General features: G+C 43.1%; 1 protein-coding gene across 2 annotated transcripts in view; it reads right to left on the bottom strand.

Moving 5' to 3' along the window:
- Positions 1–3,022: 3,022 nt before the first annotated feature.
- The window catches only part of ext1a (exostosin glycosyltransferase 1a), a 46,549-nt gene continuing 30,529 nt past the window's right edge, over positions 3,023–19,042 (bottom strand). The window contains exons 2-11 of one of the 2 annotated variants that reach the window (XM_062985260.1): positions 17,073–17,166; positions 13,289–13,396; positions 11,864–11,983; positions 10,189–10,321; positions 9,143–9,261; positions 8,965–9,060; positions 7,258–7,347; positions 6,957–7,117; positions 5,699–5,870; positions 3,023–4,012 (exon numbers count right to left, since the gene is read on the bottom strand). In XM_062985260.1, the coding sequence (XP_062841330.1) occupies positions 3,824–4,012; positions 5,699–5,870; positions 6,957–7,117; positions 7,258–7,347; positions 8,965–9,060; positions 9,143–9,261; positions 10,189–10,321; positions 11,864–11,983; positions 13,289–13,396; positions 17,073–17,166 (1,282 nt within the window). In that variant the 3' untranslated portion in view covers positions 3,023–3,823. The remainder of the gene's footprint in view (positions 4,013–5,698; positions 5,871–6,956; positions 7,118–7,257; positions 7,348–8,964; positions 9,061–9,142; positions 9,262–10,188; positions 10,322–11,863; positions 11,984–13,288; positions 13,397–17,072; positions 17,167–19,042) is intronic. The other variant, XM_062985261.1, reaches the window with a different exon arrangement.

The following is a 19,042-nucleotide window of genomic DNA, read 5'->3' as shown; positions in this document are numbered from 1 at the left end:
GATTCTAGATTTTTGCAATTTCAGCAGTTTATTTTTCTTAATTACAACAAAAGAACCACGTGTTTCTGCGGGAAGAAGAACTAATGACAAATTAACAGTGGGTTATAAACATGCATCAACATCAGACTTCTATGTAATCAAAACCAGCCATTCAAGATGAGTTTATAAAGAAAAACAAAATTCTTGCATGTTTGGATATTTTTAATGGCAGAAAAATACTGTGTAATGACAGAGGCTTTGGAGGGCTCCGGAAATCATAGGCAAGCATCACTATAGAGCTAAAATATTTTGCTAGCCATCCTGCAATACGAGCAATGAGGATTTATTGACAGAGGGGTGAAATGGTTTGATAGTAAAATGATGTGTATAAATATTCTGATAAATATTATTTACCCCGAAGTGAAACGATGAATGTGTGCTTTATTTTAACCGCATTTTAACAGCACTGATTAACTGACATTTAGTGTTTTAAAATCTGAACTGGCAACCACATTTTCATTAAGCTAATGCAAGCTAAGAGTACTTATGAAAAAAAATACTTGTATAATAATAATAATCGTCTCATTTTATTATCCATTAAAGAACTTGGTGGGTCTTTTTTAGGGTTTTAAAGATCCCTGGACTGAGTACAGTATGGATACAGTGACGGTGCAACAGGTCCTGTTCCTAATGAAACTAAAATAATACAATTCATACAAAAGAATGTCGCCTCACAGCAAGGTCCTGGGTTCGATCAAGGATGATCCCCAGGTGGGGCGGTCTGGGTCCTTTCTGTGCGGAGTTTGCATGTTCTCCCCGTGTCTGTGTGGGTTTCCTCCGGGAGCTCCGGTTTCCTCCCCAGTCCAAAAACGTGCAGCCAGGTTAATTAGAGACACTGAATTGCCCTATAGGTGAATGGGTGTGTGTATGTGTGTCTGCCATGCGATGGACTGGCACACCGTCCAAGGTGTTATTGTGTGCCTTGCGCCCATTGAAAAGCTGGGTTAGACTCCAGCACTCACCGCTACCCTAATTGGATAAGTGGTTAAAAAAGTGAGTGAGTGAGTGTATATTGTAGAGCAGGTTAAAGGCTGTGGTTTAAACAGCTCTTCTGCTTTTGTTCAACTAGAGGACTTGAGTTCATGTCAGACGTGCACTTATTTAATTATTTGTCCAAATAAAGTTGGCATTTTCAGGGCAAAGAAGACCAAATTATTATAATACAGGAAATTGTTTATTAAAACAAGTCTTTGGCACCAATTCTGTGCCAGTTTTTGTACCATTGCCCAATTAGAAATGCCTTCGAGCTTTTTATTGGTATGTACAGTCAGTTTTCCAACAGCACACTTGGTTCCAGAATGGATCGATTGCCAGTCATGTCGAGGGATTTAAAACATCATAAAAAACAGAAGCTATACTGCTAGTACAATTGAGCAAACAATACTCAAAATACAATACAGAAAACACAGTATGGAAGGGTTTGAAGCTTATTTAAAGACTTTGAGTAGAAAAACGTCATTGTACATGTAATGAACGGTGTGAGAACGTGCTGACAGCTGGAATACAATAAATAAGAGCAACACTGCTAACGTGAACGCTAACACAATAAACCGCATGAGACAGACTTTATACATACAAAATGGTTTGCAAATACAGTAACGTCAGTGATGATGTATTGATTTTACACACAGTTCAGAACAGAAGTATGTGGTTTGGGATGCGACACACTTCTGAGCGACTGCACACTGAATAAATTAGAGCAAACGTGTGCGGGTTTGGAAAATATTGCCGGAAAAAATACAACAGAAATTAATAATCAAGGATGAATCACTGGTCCAGAAAAGAAAACTTTAAAGTAAATTACAAAATAATGATAATAAGGTGCTACAATCCTTTAAATGGCTAAAAGGCAGTAACACATCTGTACTTTAGCAGAACTGATTTCTTATTAACTCTGGCATTGCTTATGTCATAAATCGTAGCTCTTGGAGTATGCAATAATAATAAGAGACAGTCATGGCCTGATGATTTCATGCTGCATGTGCCAAAATTATTACAAAGGCAATTTAGGATTTGTTATTCCACCTCCATATTTGTAATTTAAGTAACTGTTTAAACCTCAACGTGAGCAGTGTTTATAAAATCCTTCGACAAAGATCCGATCCAAATTACAAGCTAATGAATATTTAATACAACATCTAATGGAGCTAATAAAGTAGGGCAGTTGTAGCCTAGTGGTTAGGGTACTGGACTAGTAATCGAAAGGTCGCTGGTTCAAGCCCCACCACTGACAGGTTGACACTGTTGGGCCCTTGAGCAAGGCCCTTAACCCTCAATTGCTTAGATAATATACTGTCACAGTACTGTAAGTCGCTTTGGATAAAAAGCGTCCGCTAAATGCTGAAAATGTAAATGTAATAAAACCTAACAGCTTCTACAGGACCAGATAGGCACCTGAATTGAACACAGCTAAAGTGCTAGACGAGATACGAGGGATCTTCAGAAACGTTTCCGCACTTATATTTTGGTTATAAGTGGTGAGGGTGTAGTAGGAGGAGTAATTGGTCGTGTCGGAGAGACTGAGAGACGCTTATAGTCCAGATTTAGCTCCATCTGATTTCCACCTTTTTGGATGCTCAAGGAAGCTTTAAGGGGAAGAAGATTTTCATGTGATGATGATGTGAAAGCAGCGCTGCATCAGTGGCTACGCGCTCAACCAGAAACATTTATAGCTGACGGCATTAAAAAGTTGGTACGATGTTGGGACAAATGCATCGGAAGGTGACGATGTAGAAAAGTGATGTTATTGAAATGTGCGTAAACTTTTTGAAGAACCCTCATAAAAACAATAAATGTTAGATACACTGACAAGACAAAGCTGTGCAACTATGAAATTGGCATTTCTGCTGAGCTGGGCTGAGCTTAGAGTAATTTGATGATTAAAAAAAACATTTATTTTAATACTGACTCTCATGTAGTACTGCAACGCCATTGGGGGTTTAGTTAAAAAAATTGTTTTCTTAGTAATGTAAACAAAAGCAGGTTTATGTTAATGCTTTATTGGATCCCTTTATAAGCTTATTTAAGACCAGATTCTCTTAATCTGCTGTTTATATGCACCAAAAACTAACCGATGATGTATGGAAACAATAAAACTGAAGGTAAAATGAATATGGACAGAAATACTGGAATATTGTTTATAACCGATTGACCGAAACATAAGCAGCATGATCGATACGATTTTGCATTCAACCGTTTCCTTTCGGATTTAAAGACGCACCACAATCATTTTCATTTTGTTAGGCACTGCAGCGTTGTAGGACGTCCCTCGACAGAACGTATCCGTCTCTGGCTTCAAGTAGGGGCAACCAGGTCCAAACGAGCTCTGTAGAGTCTTTCCCATCATACGTTTCTACAAAGTAAAGTTTTGGCCCGTGTCTTTGAATCCCCTTTGAATTCCGTCTGGATCGTTTTCATCTTCGACTGTGCGTGATTGTAAGTTTGTGGCTCCCTGTTGGAGCCCAGGGCCTGCGGGACGTGGTGGGTGGACGATGACCGTCACGCCAAGCAAATCCGACCGCCAACAAAAGGGAGGAAGGAAATAAATCACCCCTGCATTAGTGTAAAATAAATTATGTGCACGTTTGGGTCATTCAAGCACAATGTATCCTGTCCTTCAACGATATGTCGTATAACTGAGGACAGCCGGAATTCGCTAGGCTGACAGAGCACACGCTCGGTCCACCCACGCACGCCGATGCCGGTTCCCCCCACAGAGGGTAAGATGAGGCCCCATCGTTCCGTCGCCCCTCTCCGTTTCAGTAGGAAAGGGGGCTCAGTGCGGTTAAAGTCTCTCGATATCTTTGTATTTTTTGCGCAGTATAGACACCTGGTCCTTGAACAAAACGGGGTCCAGTCTCATCTGGGAATGGACCAGGGGCATGGTGCCAAACCAGCTGGCAAATTTGTTCATGCAAGTCTGCCGCTGGGCAAAGTGGTCCGGGTCTGCCCAGCGCGAGGCTCGAGACGTCTGCTGGGAAAGGCAAGGAGAAAGGGAAGAGTCAGACAGTCAGCAAAGTCACCTTGGTAAAGAAAAGCACTTCAATACAAAATGTCTTGTGTATGTTTTTACCGCATAGAGCACAAGAACTGAAAAATGTAAGTGTTTATTTACTGAACACCACTTAAGCATGGAGGATTTAATTAAACTATTCATACTTCACATTTATTTCCATTTATTCTTTTGTATAATACCTACACCAGACGCATGCATTAAGGTTTTCTATGTTACTGCTTTATAAATGTCTGCTGAAAAAAACGTGTTTGCTTCATCTGTAATGAAATTAATGCAACGTTTTACCTATTTCACATATACACTGATCGGGCATAACATTATGACCACCTTACTAATATTGTGTTGGTCTCCCATTTGCTGCCAAAACAGCCCTGCGACTGTGATGCTCTGTGTATTCTGACACCTTTCTATCAGAACCAGCATTAACGTGCCAGCCTTTGCTCTCCACGTCCATCAATGAGCCTTGGCCGACCATGACCCTGTCGCTGGTTTACCACTGTTCCTTCCTTGGACCACTTTTGATAGATACCGACCACTGCAGACCGGGAACACCCCACAAGAGCTGCAGTTTTGGAGATGCTCTGACCCAGTCGTCTAGCCGTCACAATTTGACCCTCGTCAAACTCGCTCAGATCCTCACGCTCGTCCATTTTTCCTGCTTCTAACATCAACTTTGAGGATAAAATGTTCACCTGCTGCCTAATATATCCCCTCCACTAACAGGTGCCGTGATGAAGAGATAGTCAGTGTTATTCACTTCACCTGTCAGTGCTCATAATGTTATGCCTAGTTGGTGTACATTCATTTATTTATTTATTAGGATTTTAACGTCATGTTTTACACTTTGGTTACATACATGACAGAACAGGTAGTTACTCACTACACAAGATTCATCAGTTCGAGTCTTTAATGTTAAACACAATCATGGATAATTTTGTATCTCCAGTTCATCTCACTTGCACGTGTTTGTACTGTGGGAGGAAACCGGAGCTCCCAGAGGAAACCCACACAGACACGGGGAGAACATGCAAACTCCACACAGAAAGGACCCGGACCGCTTCAACTGGAAATCAAACCCAGTACCTTCTTGCAGTGAGGTGTTAGTGCTACCCACCAAGCCACAGTGCCACCCCCATATAGAAATTAGAGTTACTGTTCCTCCGCGGAGCATTTTGACATTTGAAATCTAGAAATACTATATATATAGTCCCAGCTCTGCCATGCAGCCACTGTTGGACCCCTGAGCGAGGCCCTTAACTCTCTCAGAAGAAGAATCAGAATCACTTTATTTCGCCAGGTATGTTACACATACGAGGAATTTGCTTTGGTGATACACTCAATGATACACACAACAGTCCACATAGTAGTATAAATAGTATAAATAACAGTCCACATAGTAGTACAACTCTCAACTCCAGGGATGCCACTGGTTTAGTTTATTACGCTTTGTCTATGCTTATATATAATTATGTTGATTTATGACTTTCAAATTAGATAGGACCCAGGTTACTCCACCTGGGAATCGAACCCAGGACCTTCTTGCTGGGAGGCAGCAGTAGTACCCACCGAGCCACCCTATGTGTATTATGTAACAAACAAGTAGCTGAATATACATTTTCTCAACATAAAGAGTTAATGTAGTACCTGTCCCATCATGGTCTCCTTGTACTGCTTCTTCTGCGTGACTTTGATGGGCGGCATCTTGGTGACAGCAGACACCAGGAAGTTCATGAGAATATCTTCACAGTTTGATAGCTGGTCCACCAAACTCTTCAGGCTGGCCGGCAGGTAATGTGTGTACAAATAGTGATAGTATCTGTGGAGGAGAAAGTAAAACACACACAGGAGGGTTTAAGCTTCACCCAGCAGAGCTTTCTATCAGTCACACTGTCAATCCAGGAGAGAACAGCGGCTCAGAGGCAGTGTTAGTGCTGTACGGCTCGAGGGAAACTGGTTTGATCGTTGATCGTCCATAGTTCCTGAAGGTATCGCATTTTCAGCCCACTAACCAAATACATTCCAGTAGGAACATTGGCTGCTTTAAATCGCTCCCATTCTTAGTTTGAATGAATAAATGAACAGGGTTAATAGCATTAATGAATAAGTTAAAATAAATTAGTCTGAATGAATAAAGAATGAATAAGAAAGTGTGGGTGTGAAGGAATAAATAAATGTAAAATAAGGAGCTTAAATGAATAATAAATGAATGAATAAATAAATAAAAGTGAGCGAGTTTGAATATGGGTGAGCAATTAAATGATACCATGGATAAACTGACTGTACTGTAAATCAACAAATAAAAAAATACACAGAGCAGGCATAACATTATGACCACTGAGAGGTGAAGTGAATAACACTGATTATCTCTTCATCACGGCACCTGTTAGTGGGGGGGATATATCACGCAGCAAGTGAACATTTTATCCTCAAAGTTGATGTTAGAAGCAGGAAAGGCGTGGCAGGGCGAGCGTGAGGATCTGAGCGAGTTTGACGAGGACCAGATTGTGATGGCTAGACGACTGGGTCAGAGCATCTCCAAAACTGCAGCTCTTGTGGGGTGTGTCCCGGTCTGCAGTGGTCAGTATCCATCAAAAGTGGTCCAAGGAAGGAACAGTGGTAAACCGGCGACAGGGTCATGGGCGGCCAATGCTCATCGATGCACGTGTGGTCCGATCCAACAGACGAGCTACTGTAGCTCAGACTGCTGAAGACGTTCATGCTGGTTCTGATAGAAAGGCGTCAGAATACACAGAGCAGCACAGTTAATTGCATATGGGGGGACCAACACTATATTAGGAAGGTGGTCATAATGTTATGCCTCATCAGTGTATTTGTTCTGTAAATATTTAGTCACACATTTAATCACAGTAAAATATATTTAAAATAATGCAGGAATTTGTACCTGTGATAAAAAGCAGCTCCGGTCAGCACCATCGAATAGTCATTGGTCCACTTTGAGGTGTAACCCCACCGCTCCTTATTGACTTCCCAGAAATGGCTCCGAGCCGGATACCCCACGATCCTCTCGGGAAAACTTTGCCAGACAGTAAAAGCAAAATCCACCTAGAAAGAAGATAAAATAAATATCAGCGAGCTCCGATCTGACCTGACCTCGCTACGGAACAACTCTTATCACACTGGAGGAACGTCGGATAAAGTCTTATCGGCGGGGCGGTGAAGGGCCGTGACTGGGAGCCACCCACCTCAGTAGTGGAAAGCACCGTGTCCTCGTCCAGGCTCAGCACGGCGTCTGTTACGATGCTACTGTAGGGCAGGAAGCGACTGCTCATCACCTGGAGACATCAGCAAAACGTTATCCTACGATCTCATACCGCGGCCAGGACTGCGGGTCTGCACTTTACCAAACCCTAACCACAGGCATTTCAAAACCTTCTATATTTAACAATAACATTTAGGGTTAAAAGGTTCACAGTTTAGACAATATTTACAATAAACGCTTTAATACCAGATCAGGATCAGCTGCAGGATCATCTGCTTTACCACAACAGCTGCAGTATTTGCATTAATGCTGCTACAATAATCTTTATGCATTATTTATTTATTCATTTACTGTCTGTTTTACCCTTGTGTTAACCTGGTCAAGGTTGTGGTGAGTCTGATTCATTGGATGAAGTGCAGAAAACACGCCAGACAGGTCGCCAGTCCATCACAAGCAAACACAAACACACACACACCACACACTCACATTTACTGCATTATTATATTTCATGTTTTATTTTGGCTGCAGCCACAACAGCAAGTCATTCTGAGATTTTAAACTGAGGATATAGGATATTTCCTATAGTATACCTATACCAAGGCAAAACATTATGACCACCTTCCTAATATTGTGTTGGTCCTCGTTTTGCTGCCGCATACGCAACACAAACTGTGCTGCACTGTGTATTCGGACACCTTTCTATCAGAACCAGCATGAACTTCTTCAGCAGTTTGAGCTACAGTAGCTCGTCTGTTGGATCGGACCACACGGGCCAGCCTTCACTCCCCACGTGCACCAATGAGCCTTGGCCGCCCATGACCCTGTCACCGGTTTACCACTGTTCCTTCCTTGGACCACTGCAGACCGGGAACACCCCACAAGAGCTGCAGTTTTGGAGATGCTCTGACCCAGTCCTCTAGCCATCACAATTTGGCTCAACACGATCAGATCCTCACGCTCGCCCATTTTTCCTGCTTCAAACATCAACTTTGAGGATAAAATGTTCACCTGCTGCCTAATATATCCCACCTACTAACAGGTGCCGTGATGAAGATATAATCAGTGTTATTCACATAATGTTATGCCTGGTCGGTATATATGTAAGGCCCTACCCGATTCATGGCTGTGAAAATCGCGCTATTGACCGTGAAATGAGCCATTTCCTGTGTAATATGCAATTTGCTGTGAAATTCAAAATTGAAAGTTTGTGTTTAGCGATTTAACGTTTTTCATTTGCCTCACGTTTACTGGTTAATTTGCACTATGAGGCGTCCTAGCAATCCTACAGCAATTCAGTTAGCAATCGCTTAATCAAAATGTCCAAGATGTTGAAGTGAATCAGCTAAAAACATGACTTGGGTAACTGAATTTGGCAAACTAACAACCAATTCTGTGGACGCAGAGGGAGGGGGTCATATTCGAGACAGAACATGAAGCCTCGACCGTTGCTGGATGTTCTAGGTTAACTATTAAGGTAGCTGTGCTGTGTGTTGTAGCTTCTATTTATTCCATCATTCAATTTATGAGTGTAACTTAATGACTGCGAAGAAATGTGGCAATTTTCTTTAAAAATCAGTGTAATTAAGCACATTTTCACATGAATTTAGTAGGGTTCTAGGTATATCCATAGCATATTGTTACTAGATAAAAATACTAAGTAAAGTATGAGTTATTCGGGTGTTATTCTTACCTTACTCTCACCCTCTATCACTATGACAGGCTGAGATGTTGCAGGCCAGTGATGTATCGCAGGTAGAGGTTTATCACAGTTCCACAGGACGACAACCTGACAAACACAGGAGTTCAACAGTTAAATGCATAAGCAACAAGCTCTGGATAAAATCGGCTGCTAAACGCCATAACCGTACCTGAGCACAGTACTGTGATTTGGACACGGCCACTATCAGCTTGAGGATGGGCTGAGACTGGGAGACCAGCGGTGTTACGGCATGGATGACCGCCGTAAACCTCTGCTGTGGTTTGATACCTGCGGACAGACACGTTCACACGTTCAGATCAAATTCTCATCCCAGGATTTTTCACATCCTTTGAGAATCTGAACAGTTACAGACGACAAAAGTGTGACGCACGAGTTTATGATTTCCTTTTACAACAATAAAAGTCCAGACTGTGACTCATTCGACCGGTTAAGAGGAGGATTGGGAAAACTTCGGCTCGGACGCGTCCTGTTATCGTGGAATTATGAGCTTACTGAACTATTTTATTTGAAAATTATTCACTGAGGTGATCAGGCACCGGATACAGAGACGAGGCTATAAAACACTATAAAACTCGAAATAATTAATTATAAGTTCTGCTGCACCTTTGAGGAAAGTTAGTAACTACATAAAAGACTCATTATACGCAACGCCAGCCTTCATTGATGTACACTAGGTGGTAAAATGTAAGTGGACACCTGACCGTGAGCCTGCTGGACATCCCATTTCAAAACAATGGGCATTATTGCAGAGTCAAATGCTTTTTGCAAATGTGACAGGCTTCCCTGTTCAGGAAAGGCTTTTTACAAAGTATTGGAGTGTGTCTGTGGGAATTTGTGCCCATTTTCTTCCCCGTTTTCATCTAGTTGCGGCCAAGTGGAGCTTATCTTTCTTCAGTTACTGCCGCCTCCTCCCCTCACCCCTGATCTAGAAGGGTATTGCATGCAGAAAGCAACACACTCGACCCTCGTGTTGGCACCCCGGCCGGTCAGCAGAGGTTGTAACTGAACAGCGAGGAACCGTACAGCCATCGTCCCTCCCCCTACAAACCGACTGAGCTGAAGTCTGAAACTCGAGAACTCAAAATCTCAGCATCGGTGGGCCACGTGTTTTACCCGAGCACCCTCCACAATAAACTCATGAAAAAACATCAGTTACTAGCATTAAATACAGCCGTCTTGTACAGAATGACTCACCGAGTGGGGCGTAGTAGAAAGGGAACTGGCCGAGGTAGGAGGAGTATTGTGGCAGGGTGAAGAGACCCCCGGGCAGGTTGTTCCACATCACGCTGCTGCGCCTCATGTGCTGCAACACCCGGTCATGGATGATCTGAACAAAACAGAACCAAAATCAGAATTGCGACCCACCTGATGGCCCGACAACACACACAATACCAGCAATACACGCAATATGACATTCATTTCACCAGAACAGGCGGTAAAAGAGTAAAACAGAATAGAACAGAATACAATAGAATAGAACAGAAAACAGTTGAATAGAATAGAACAGAATATGATAGAACAGAAAACAATAGAATAGAACAGAATAGAACAAAATAGAACAAAATAGAACATAATAGAACAGAATACAATATAATAGAATACAATAGAACCAAACATAATACAGCAGAATAGAATAGAACAGAATAAAATAAAACAGAATAGATTAGAATAGAACAGAAAAAAACAGAATAAAATAGAACAGAACAGAAAACAGAAGAATAGAAAAGAATAGAACAGAATAGAATAGAATAGAATAAAAAGAATAGAACAGAACAGAAGAGAATACAGAAGAATAGAAAATAATAGAACAAAACTGACACGAACAGAATAAAAGAGAATAGAATACAATAGAACAGAACAGAATAGAACAGAATACAGAAGAATACAATAGAACAAAAGAGAACAGAATACAATGGAACAGAACAGACTAGAATACAATAGAATAGTATAGAAAAGCACAGAATAGCAGAATAGAACAGAACACAATATAACAGAATAGACTAGAACATAACAGAACACAAAGGAAGAGAATAGAACAGAACAGAATAGAATAGAAAAGCACAGAATAGAATAGAATAGAACATAAAATAGAATATAACAGAATAGAATAGATAACAGTGAATAGAATACAGTGGAATGTTACTGGTGTACGAGACAAGAACAAGACAAGAATAAAACTACTCAGAATTTTCGACTCATAATTCAGTCCCTGGATGACGTACCTGCAGAAATTCAGTACTTTACTACAGTTAGAATGATGAACTAGGTGGATTAGAGCGTCCAATGCTGACGTCGTGCTTTACAGTAACAGCTCCTGGGCTGATATTAGGCCTTGTTTGTTATTTAAAGCTGAGCTGTTGTTGCTCCTTGAGAGCAGCACACTGACAGGCACTGAGCTCCTCAGTAGTTTGCAGGCGTTTGTGTATGGAGTCTGCATGGCTGCATGCGGTGAGCAACGGATGTGTCCAAAACGCTCGAGTTAGTTTACACGGACACCTGCTCCGTCACTCTGCTATACAATTCCACGGTACGACCAGGCCTGGGTGTCTATTTACCCCCCGGGCCTCTGGGAAATTTCCTCAGAGCAAATGCTAAAGAAACTAGAGCCAAGACTTCTGCTTCCAGAATAGCTCGGCGGTGCGATTAATCAGCCAGACAGGACCGAACGATCTGTAGTATAGCATGTCTGCGGACAGTCTCGGGTTCGGTCTACAGGGAGAGCCGAGGAGCCGCGGTTCTGTAACATCACGGCCCCGCGGAGGCCGGCGCCGGGCCTCTACAGGACGAGGAGCGTTAAAATTTAATGAGGACATCTCTTAAACGCAGTGAAGGATGTTCGTCCATTAAATCCGAGTAAGGGTTACGGTACCTCCAGTGTAGTGAGCGCGATCTTCTCCACCGAGGAAAAATAGGCCTCCCAGAGGAACTGAGTCTGCTGCCGGAGGGACAGGATCTTATCCTGATTAATGGAGCGGATGGTGGTGGGGATCTGTGAGGGAAGAAAAACAACCAGACACGCTTCGTTTAAAGAGCAAACTGCATTAATTACAAAAGACGAACGTTAAATCAGCATCTAACGAAGAAAAAAAAGACCCAGTTAGATTTATAGAGGGTTGAACAGCACAAAATAAAAACATTTCGCATACATAACTGGATGGCTAAGACGTCCAATGTGCTAGTCCACCAGTACAGAGACACAAGATAGAGTCTCAGCATTAAAGGACACAATGAGATCTGTCTGAAAACCTTGTGATCTCTCTACACAAACGTATTTACATCATCCTGCACTCCCGAGAAGAGGGCGTGTCTAAATTCTTAGATCCCTCAAAATGCTCCAACTGAGGCGCCTTAATTCTGAGTGATGATCTGACCGAATGACGAGGGAGCGTCCGACGTTTCCTCAGCGCTGAAGGCAATCCCAGCATTCAGTGTGGCACAACTTCTCTCAAATGGCTGACGAGTGTGGAGCAACCAACGGAGTTCCTTTCAAATGTAAATAAATGATCATTTATGTTTAATTTGTATAAAGGTGTAATTATACGAGTGTTGTTTATTGGAAATTCAGGCTCGTCAGGGACAGTTTAACTGCTGGTGTGGTAGCGAGGTGTGGTAGCGAGTTGTGCCACCTCTGCCCTTTGGTTTGAATGGCCTGAGGCTAACTGTGTTAGCTTGGTAAGCTAAAACTGTGGTGACGTAATCTCTGTCTAAGTAGAGCGTCTAAATAATCTGCCTTATAAGAAGATGTCTTATTAGAATCCTCTCTACTGAGGCAGCTCATCAGGTAGGCAGCAAGGCAGCTCACTAGGTTTCCGAACAAGACACAGCCTTACATTCAGAGTTCCAATTCGTCCCAAAGGTGTTTAGTAGAGTTGAGATCAGGACTTTTTAGTGTAGGTTAGTGGCGTGCCTTCACACCAGACCCAGAACAGAACGTCTTTATGGACCTCATGCTTGGTGCAGGACAGAGACCGGATAGGTTCTTCCCCAAACTGTTGCCACAAAGTTAAAAGTCAAAATATATTTTCGATTGCTAGTCATGGCCTTCTGAGCTCATCCCTCTCGTTGCTGCCATGGACACAGATCACTTCTTTTCACCTGCCAGGGGCGTGGCCTCACAGAGATCAATATCGCGTTACAGTGTACTTCTCTGCAGTACACCAGCGATGAGGAACCCTGTTTCAGCCATTGTCCCTCCCCTTACAGACACACAGCCAACCGTGTGTCTGTGTAGGCGCCCCAACCGGCTGATAGCAGAGCTGAACAGCCCCCAAAAGATTGGAACTTCGGTCTTTACCTGTAGAAGAAGTCTCTCGTCTCCGATGACGGTAGCCGTGTTCCAGTTTATGACCTCTGAGAAGGGAAGCTCCCATCCGTTACTGAGCACCACGGGAATACAGGCAGCCTGCACACACACACACACACACACACATTTACATTTACAGCATTTAGCACACGCCTTTATCCAAAGCGACTTACATTAAAGTTACAGTATATAGTCTGAGCAATTGAGAGTTAAGGGCCTTGCTCAAGGGCCCAACAGCAGCAACCTGGCAGTGGTGGCGCTTGAACCAGCGACCCTCTGATCACTGGTCCAGTACCTTAACCACTAGGCTACAGCTGGCCCACACACTTCAGTAATACACAGCAACACTGGCTACAATCAACCACATTATAACCAACATAAAACAGTGGGAGCCTAGTGGGTAGAGCTTGGGGCTGTCAATTGAAAAGCTGAGAGTTTGAATCCCAGCTCTGCCATGCAGCCACTGTTGGGCCCTTGAGCAAGGCCCTTAACCCTCTCAGCTCCAGGGGCGCCATGCAACAGCAGACCCTGCACTCTGACCCCAGCTTCCAAACCAATTCCGCTGTACATGTGTAGATGTACAGTATATATGACAAATAAACACGTTCCATGCTATTGTAATGAAGGTTTTAGGTTTTTTGGCGACACTTCTCACTCAGAGCCCAGAAGAGCAGAGCTCTAACACAGATCAACAACTGAGAAGCAGAAAAGTCTGCAGGAGATCAGATTTCTGTTCGCGCTCTAGCCGGCAGCTACGGGCTGGAGTAACAGTGCACCATGCAGCAGCAGCAGCAGCAGCTGTAAAATCTGTGCCACTACAGTCAGATCGTAAATAACGAGAAAGCATGCACAGTGTCTGTGCACAGTGTGGCATAAAGAACACCTGGGTTTTAATCTTACATAAAAATAAAACCTTTAATCACATGTTGGCACCGAGATGCAAGGAATGGAGTTATAACGTTTACAAAAAGAATTAATGTACAGACTGGCACCGTGCGTTGGTGGGTAGCCCTGTCGCCTCACAGCAAGAAGGTCCTGGGTTCGTTCCCGAGGTTTGCATGTTCTCCCCGTGTCTGTGGGTTTCCTTCGGGAGCTCCGGTTTCCTCCCACAGTCCAAAAACATGAAGTCAGGTTAATTGGAGACACTGAATTGCCCTATAGGTGAATGGGTGTGTGTGTGTGTGTGTGTGTGTGTGTGCCTGCCCTGCGATGGACTGGTGCCCCGTCCGGGGTGTTACTGTGTGCCCTGCGCGTAAGAAACAAACTGTACTTAGATGAACTATCAGGAGCAGATTATGGATTATGGAATCCACAAAGAAACAAAAATGCACTCAATACGTAAACATATACACCGATCAGGCATAACATTATGACCACCTCCTTGTTTCTACACTCACTGTCCATTTTATCAGCTCCACTTACCATATAGAAGCACTTTGTAGTTCTACAATTACTGACTGTAGTCCATCTGTTTCTCTACATGCTTTGTTAACCCCCTTTCATGCTGTTCTTCAATGGTCAGGACCCCCACAGGACCCCCACAGAGCAGGTATTATTTAGGTGGTGGATCATTCTCAGCACTGCACTCACCTCACTATCACTGCTGGACTGAGAATCGTCCACCAACCAAATATATTTAGCCAACAGCGCCCCGTGGGCAGGGTCCTGTGTCCACTGATGAAGGACTAGAAGATGAGCGACTCAAACAGCAGCAATAGATGAGCGATCGTCTCTGACTTTACATCTACAAGGTGGACCAACTAGGTAGGAGTGTCTAATAGAGTGGCCAGTGAGTGGACACGGTATTTATAAACTCCAGCAGCGCTGCTGTGTCTGATCCACTCATACCGGCACAACACACACTAACACACCACCACCATGTCAGTGTCACTGCAATGCTGGGAATGATCCACCACCTAAATAATACCTGCTCTGTGGTGGTCCTGTGGGGGTCCTGACCATTGAAGAACAGGGTGAAAACAGGCTAAAAAAGCATGTAGAGAAACAGATGGACTACAGTCAGTAATTGTAGAACTACAAAGTGCTTCTATATGTTAAGTGGAGCTGATAACATGGACAGTGAGTGTAGAAACAAGGAGGTGGTTTTAATGTTATGGCTGATCGGTGTATATCATTCAATTTAAAAGTGTCCGGGATCAATAAAGTGTGTGTCTGTCTGTCTGTCTGTCTGTCTGTCTGTCTGACTGCAGTGAAATGTGGCACTTTAAAAATCAGTGAAATCTATATAATTTAGTAGGGCCCTATTTACAATCATTAATTTATATGCAGTTAATACATTATTGTGTTTAGTGATGGACCCACAGACTGTTTTCAGACTGTTGTGTGTCCTGCTGCAAATCTGTTAAGCTGAAAGCCAAAGTATGATTGGCTGCAATATCATCCTGCAACCCTCGGGCTAATCCCTTCATCGGCATTAACCGGCACAGAGGTAGCGCTGCCAACACGCTTTAAAATGCTGACGTGTACAACTACACTGGCGCTAAAGCTGAGTAAAAGCTTTACTATTTATTTCTTTATTTATTAGGATTTTAACGTCATGTTTTACACACTTTGGTTACATTCATGACAGGACAGGTAGTTCCTGCTTACACAAGATTCATCAGTTCAAGTTTAACTTAAGACTTTGGACTGTGGGAGGAAACCGGAGCTTCCGGAGGAAACCCACACAGACACGGGGAGAACATGCAAACTCCACACAGAAAGGATCTGGACCGCTCCAACTAGCAATCAAACCCAGGACCTTCTTGCTGTGAGGTAACAGTGCTACCCACTGAGCCACCGTGCCCCCCTAAAAAGCTTTCCTAACCCGGGGTGGCAGGTTTTATCTGGTCAGGTGAGGCCTGGTAGCACTAGTGGCCAATCCAGTGTGTCCGAGGAGACCACGAACCAGCGGGCGTGTTGTGTATCCGGCACAAATTAACTGAGTATAACCAAATTAGCACCGTTTACTGCAGAAATGAGTTTTCCACTGACTGTTTGTGTTGTTTCTTCTTTGGTAAGATTAAGCGTAAGATTAATAAAGATTTACACTCTGTTTTGATTTCGTCTGCAGGCTGTTTATATTAGCATTAATGAGCTCCACGTCTCACTTTATTATAATATCAGATTGAGCTTTTAAACTGTATAGTTGGCACATAAAAGCAAATTTGGTGCAATTTCAACGTTTGTGGTGTGATTGGGTGGACTGCACATGCGTCTGAGGAAGCATGTGTCGGCCAGATATACCCTCCTCGAACTCGTTTAGGGTCTCCACCATATGGCTTTGATAAATTGGCTAAAAAGTGGTAAAAATGCATCAATAAAATAGCAAAAAGAAGTAATAACTAGTGCTGTGAATTCGCATTTCAGAGCATAACAAACCCCCATGAAGGCAGCAGGATCCTGGAGGGACTGATTAGTGAATAGCAAGTAGTGCCAAAGTGCAAAGGTCAGAACAGCACAGCAGACAAGACATGCTCAGGGGAGGAAGAGGCTTCGCTAATGAATTCAAAATTTATACCTGCAATTTAACATCACCGGGGTGAATGTGTGCAGAGGAAATTAATTAATGCAAATAACGAAGAGCAAAGTCGGGTGTCAGCGAGAGCAGGAGAGCTTCATTCGCTTCAGTCACTACTATTAATAAGAGTCATTTTCTGGTACAAACGGTTTCTTTAAACTGTAATAGAATTTTTTTTATTGTACCATTATCGTAATTAATTCAATACAGCGATAACGACAGAGTTCTTGAACTGAAATGACGAAGAAATTCTACCTGCAGAGCCTCGAGGAAGCGGAAGGAGCCGAGGCGGCGTCCTCTAGGCACCAGGCAGAACGTAGAATTGTGCAGCATTTCTTTATAGTCGTACCTAGAGGGAAAGAAAAAAAGAAGGAAAGTATTTTATTTATATATTTATTAAGCAACACCTCAAAAAACCAAAGATAAAATTGAACAAATTAGTAGGAATATACTGGAACATTATGCAATGTTATACACCGACGAGGCAGCCGAAAGACAGAATTATCTCCACCAACACATTACATCCAACAATATCTCTCAATGGATGCTGTGTTTACTGCTGTCCACATTTTTCTGGCAATGCACCACCTATAGTGTTAGACCATTACTTATTTATTAGGATTTTAACACTCATGACAGGACAGGATCATTTTGTATCTCTAGTTCACCTCACCGCACATCTTTGTACTGTTGGAGGAAACTGGACCTCCCAAACGAGGAGAACATGCAAAACAAAAAGGACCTGGACCGCTCCACCCAGGTGACAGTGCTACCCACCCAGCCACCGTGCCACCCAGTTACACTATTAAGCTGATAAGACATTTTAGAAGATGTAATAAAAAACAAAGTCTGTGATTGGCTGATTCTCTTAAATCTTTATTTATTTATTTATTTGGCAAATGTACAAAAAAATAAGAGTTCCAATGTGTTTAATAATCAACTTTCTTTTTTAATCATCGCTTTATCCTAAATCAGGGTCGTGGTGGGTACAGTTTCCCCAGAATTCCCAAGAATTTCCCGTCTGGCATCAATCAAATTATATTGTGTAAATATAAACAAATACAGAATTTGATGCCTGCACGACAGAGGCATGTTTATGCCCAGATTTGGTGAACCCAAGTCCAACCACTAACCACTAACTTCTGTCGTTAACGTTTCCGATAAAAATGCTACCGACAAATTATTATTCAGTGTGAACTGTAGACTCGTGTGTGAAACTTCCAGGAAATCAGCAGTTTCTGGCTGTTCATAACATTTCCTTTCTCAGGCTGATGTCTGACGTGAACAATACCTGAAGCCCCTGACCCGCGTCTGTATGATTTTCGGGATTCGTTCCCACGGCGTGACGGGCGAGTGTCCGTTTACTGTGTCACAAGATTTGGTCGGATTCACTCCTAAAATAAAATCCATCGATCTAATAACGATGCTCGATGTGAATCCTCCCTCACCAGGCTCACAGACACACATTTAATGCCCCGTTACACTTATTCAGTCTAACAATCATCTGTCTGGCTTCACCGCTGATGGAACTGATAACAGCGGAGGAGCTGAATAGCCGCGTTTCCGCTGCCTTACACTTCGTAATCTCTTCCTTCACCCCCACTAGTGGCGCGAACCCGTTACCCAGACGCTCCGAGGCCAGACGAGGACAACCGTTCAGAATTCCAGTTCGGCATTTAGAACCAACGTCCAATTACGACCAGTTAAAAACCCCATAAATACGAGATCAAAAGCGATTTGGTGACTTTTAAAGAGGGGGAGACACCCACACGTGAACCCTGCGTACACAGACGTGACCTCGCTGACCCTTCCCGTTCCTTCAGCTCGAGCAGGAGGGAAAAACTGCCGCGTTTCAGTCAGCGCCTGGATTAAGAGGCTGTTTGGAATGCCTAATTTAACATTCCTTCACTTTTCCGATGCTGAGGCCTGTCTGCGCTCTCACACCCCTCCTCCCTGCTCCGAATCGCAGATCCGCTTATTCCCAGCCTTCCACTGCGCTCCTAATGTTGAGTATTAAACACGGAGCTACATTCCGGGGTCTTCTTCTAAACTTACTTATTAATTACTGACTTCAGGTGTTCTAACCCCTGCAAGCATTGCTAACAGGTAGATAAAATCAATGACATGCTTTGTGAGAAGAGTTTAGGGAAGGTTTGTTTATGTTTCAAGGTCCATGAAGAGCTGTTTTTTTTTTTAATGCATTCTCCTCCCGATTCAGCGACTCA

This window comes from Trichomycterus rosablanca, chromosome 23 (genome assembly GCF_030014385.1).
Source record: "Trichomycterus rosablanca isolate fTriRos1 chromosome 23, fTriRos1.hap1, whole genome shotgun sequence".
In the NCBI taxonomy this organism is placed as follows: Eukaryota; Metazoa; Chordata; class Actinopteri; order Siluriformes; family Trichomycteridae; genus Trichomycterus; species Trichomycterus rosablanca.
This window is presented reverse-complemented; position numbering and strand designations above follow the sequence as displayed.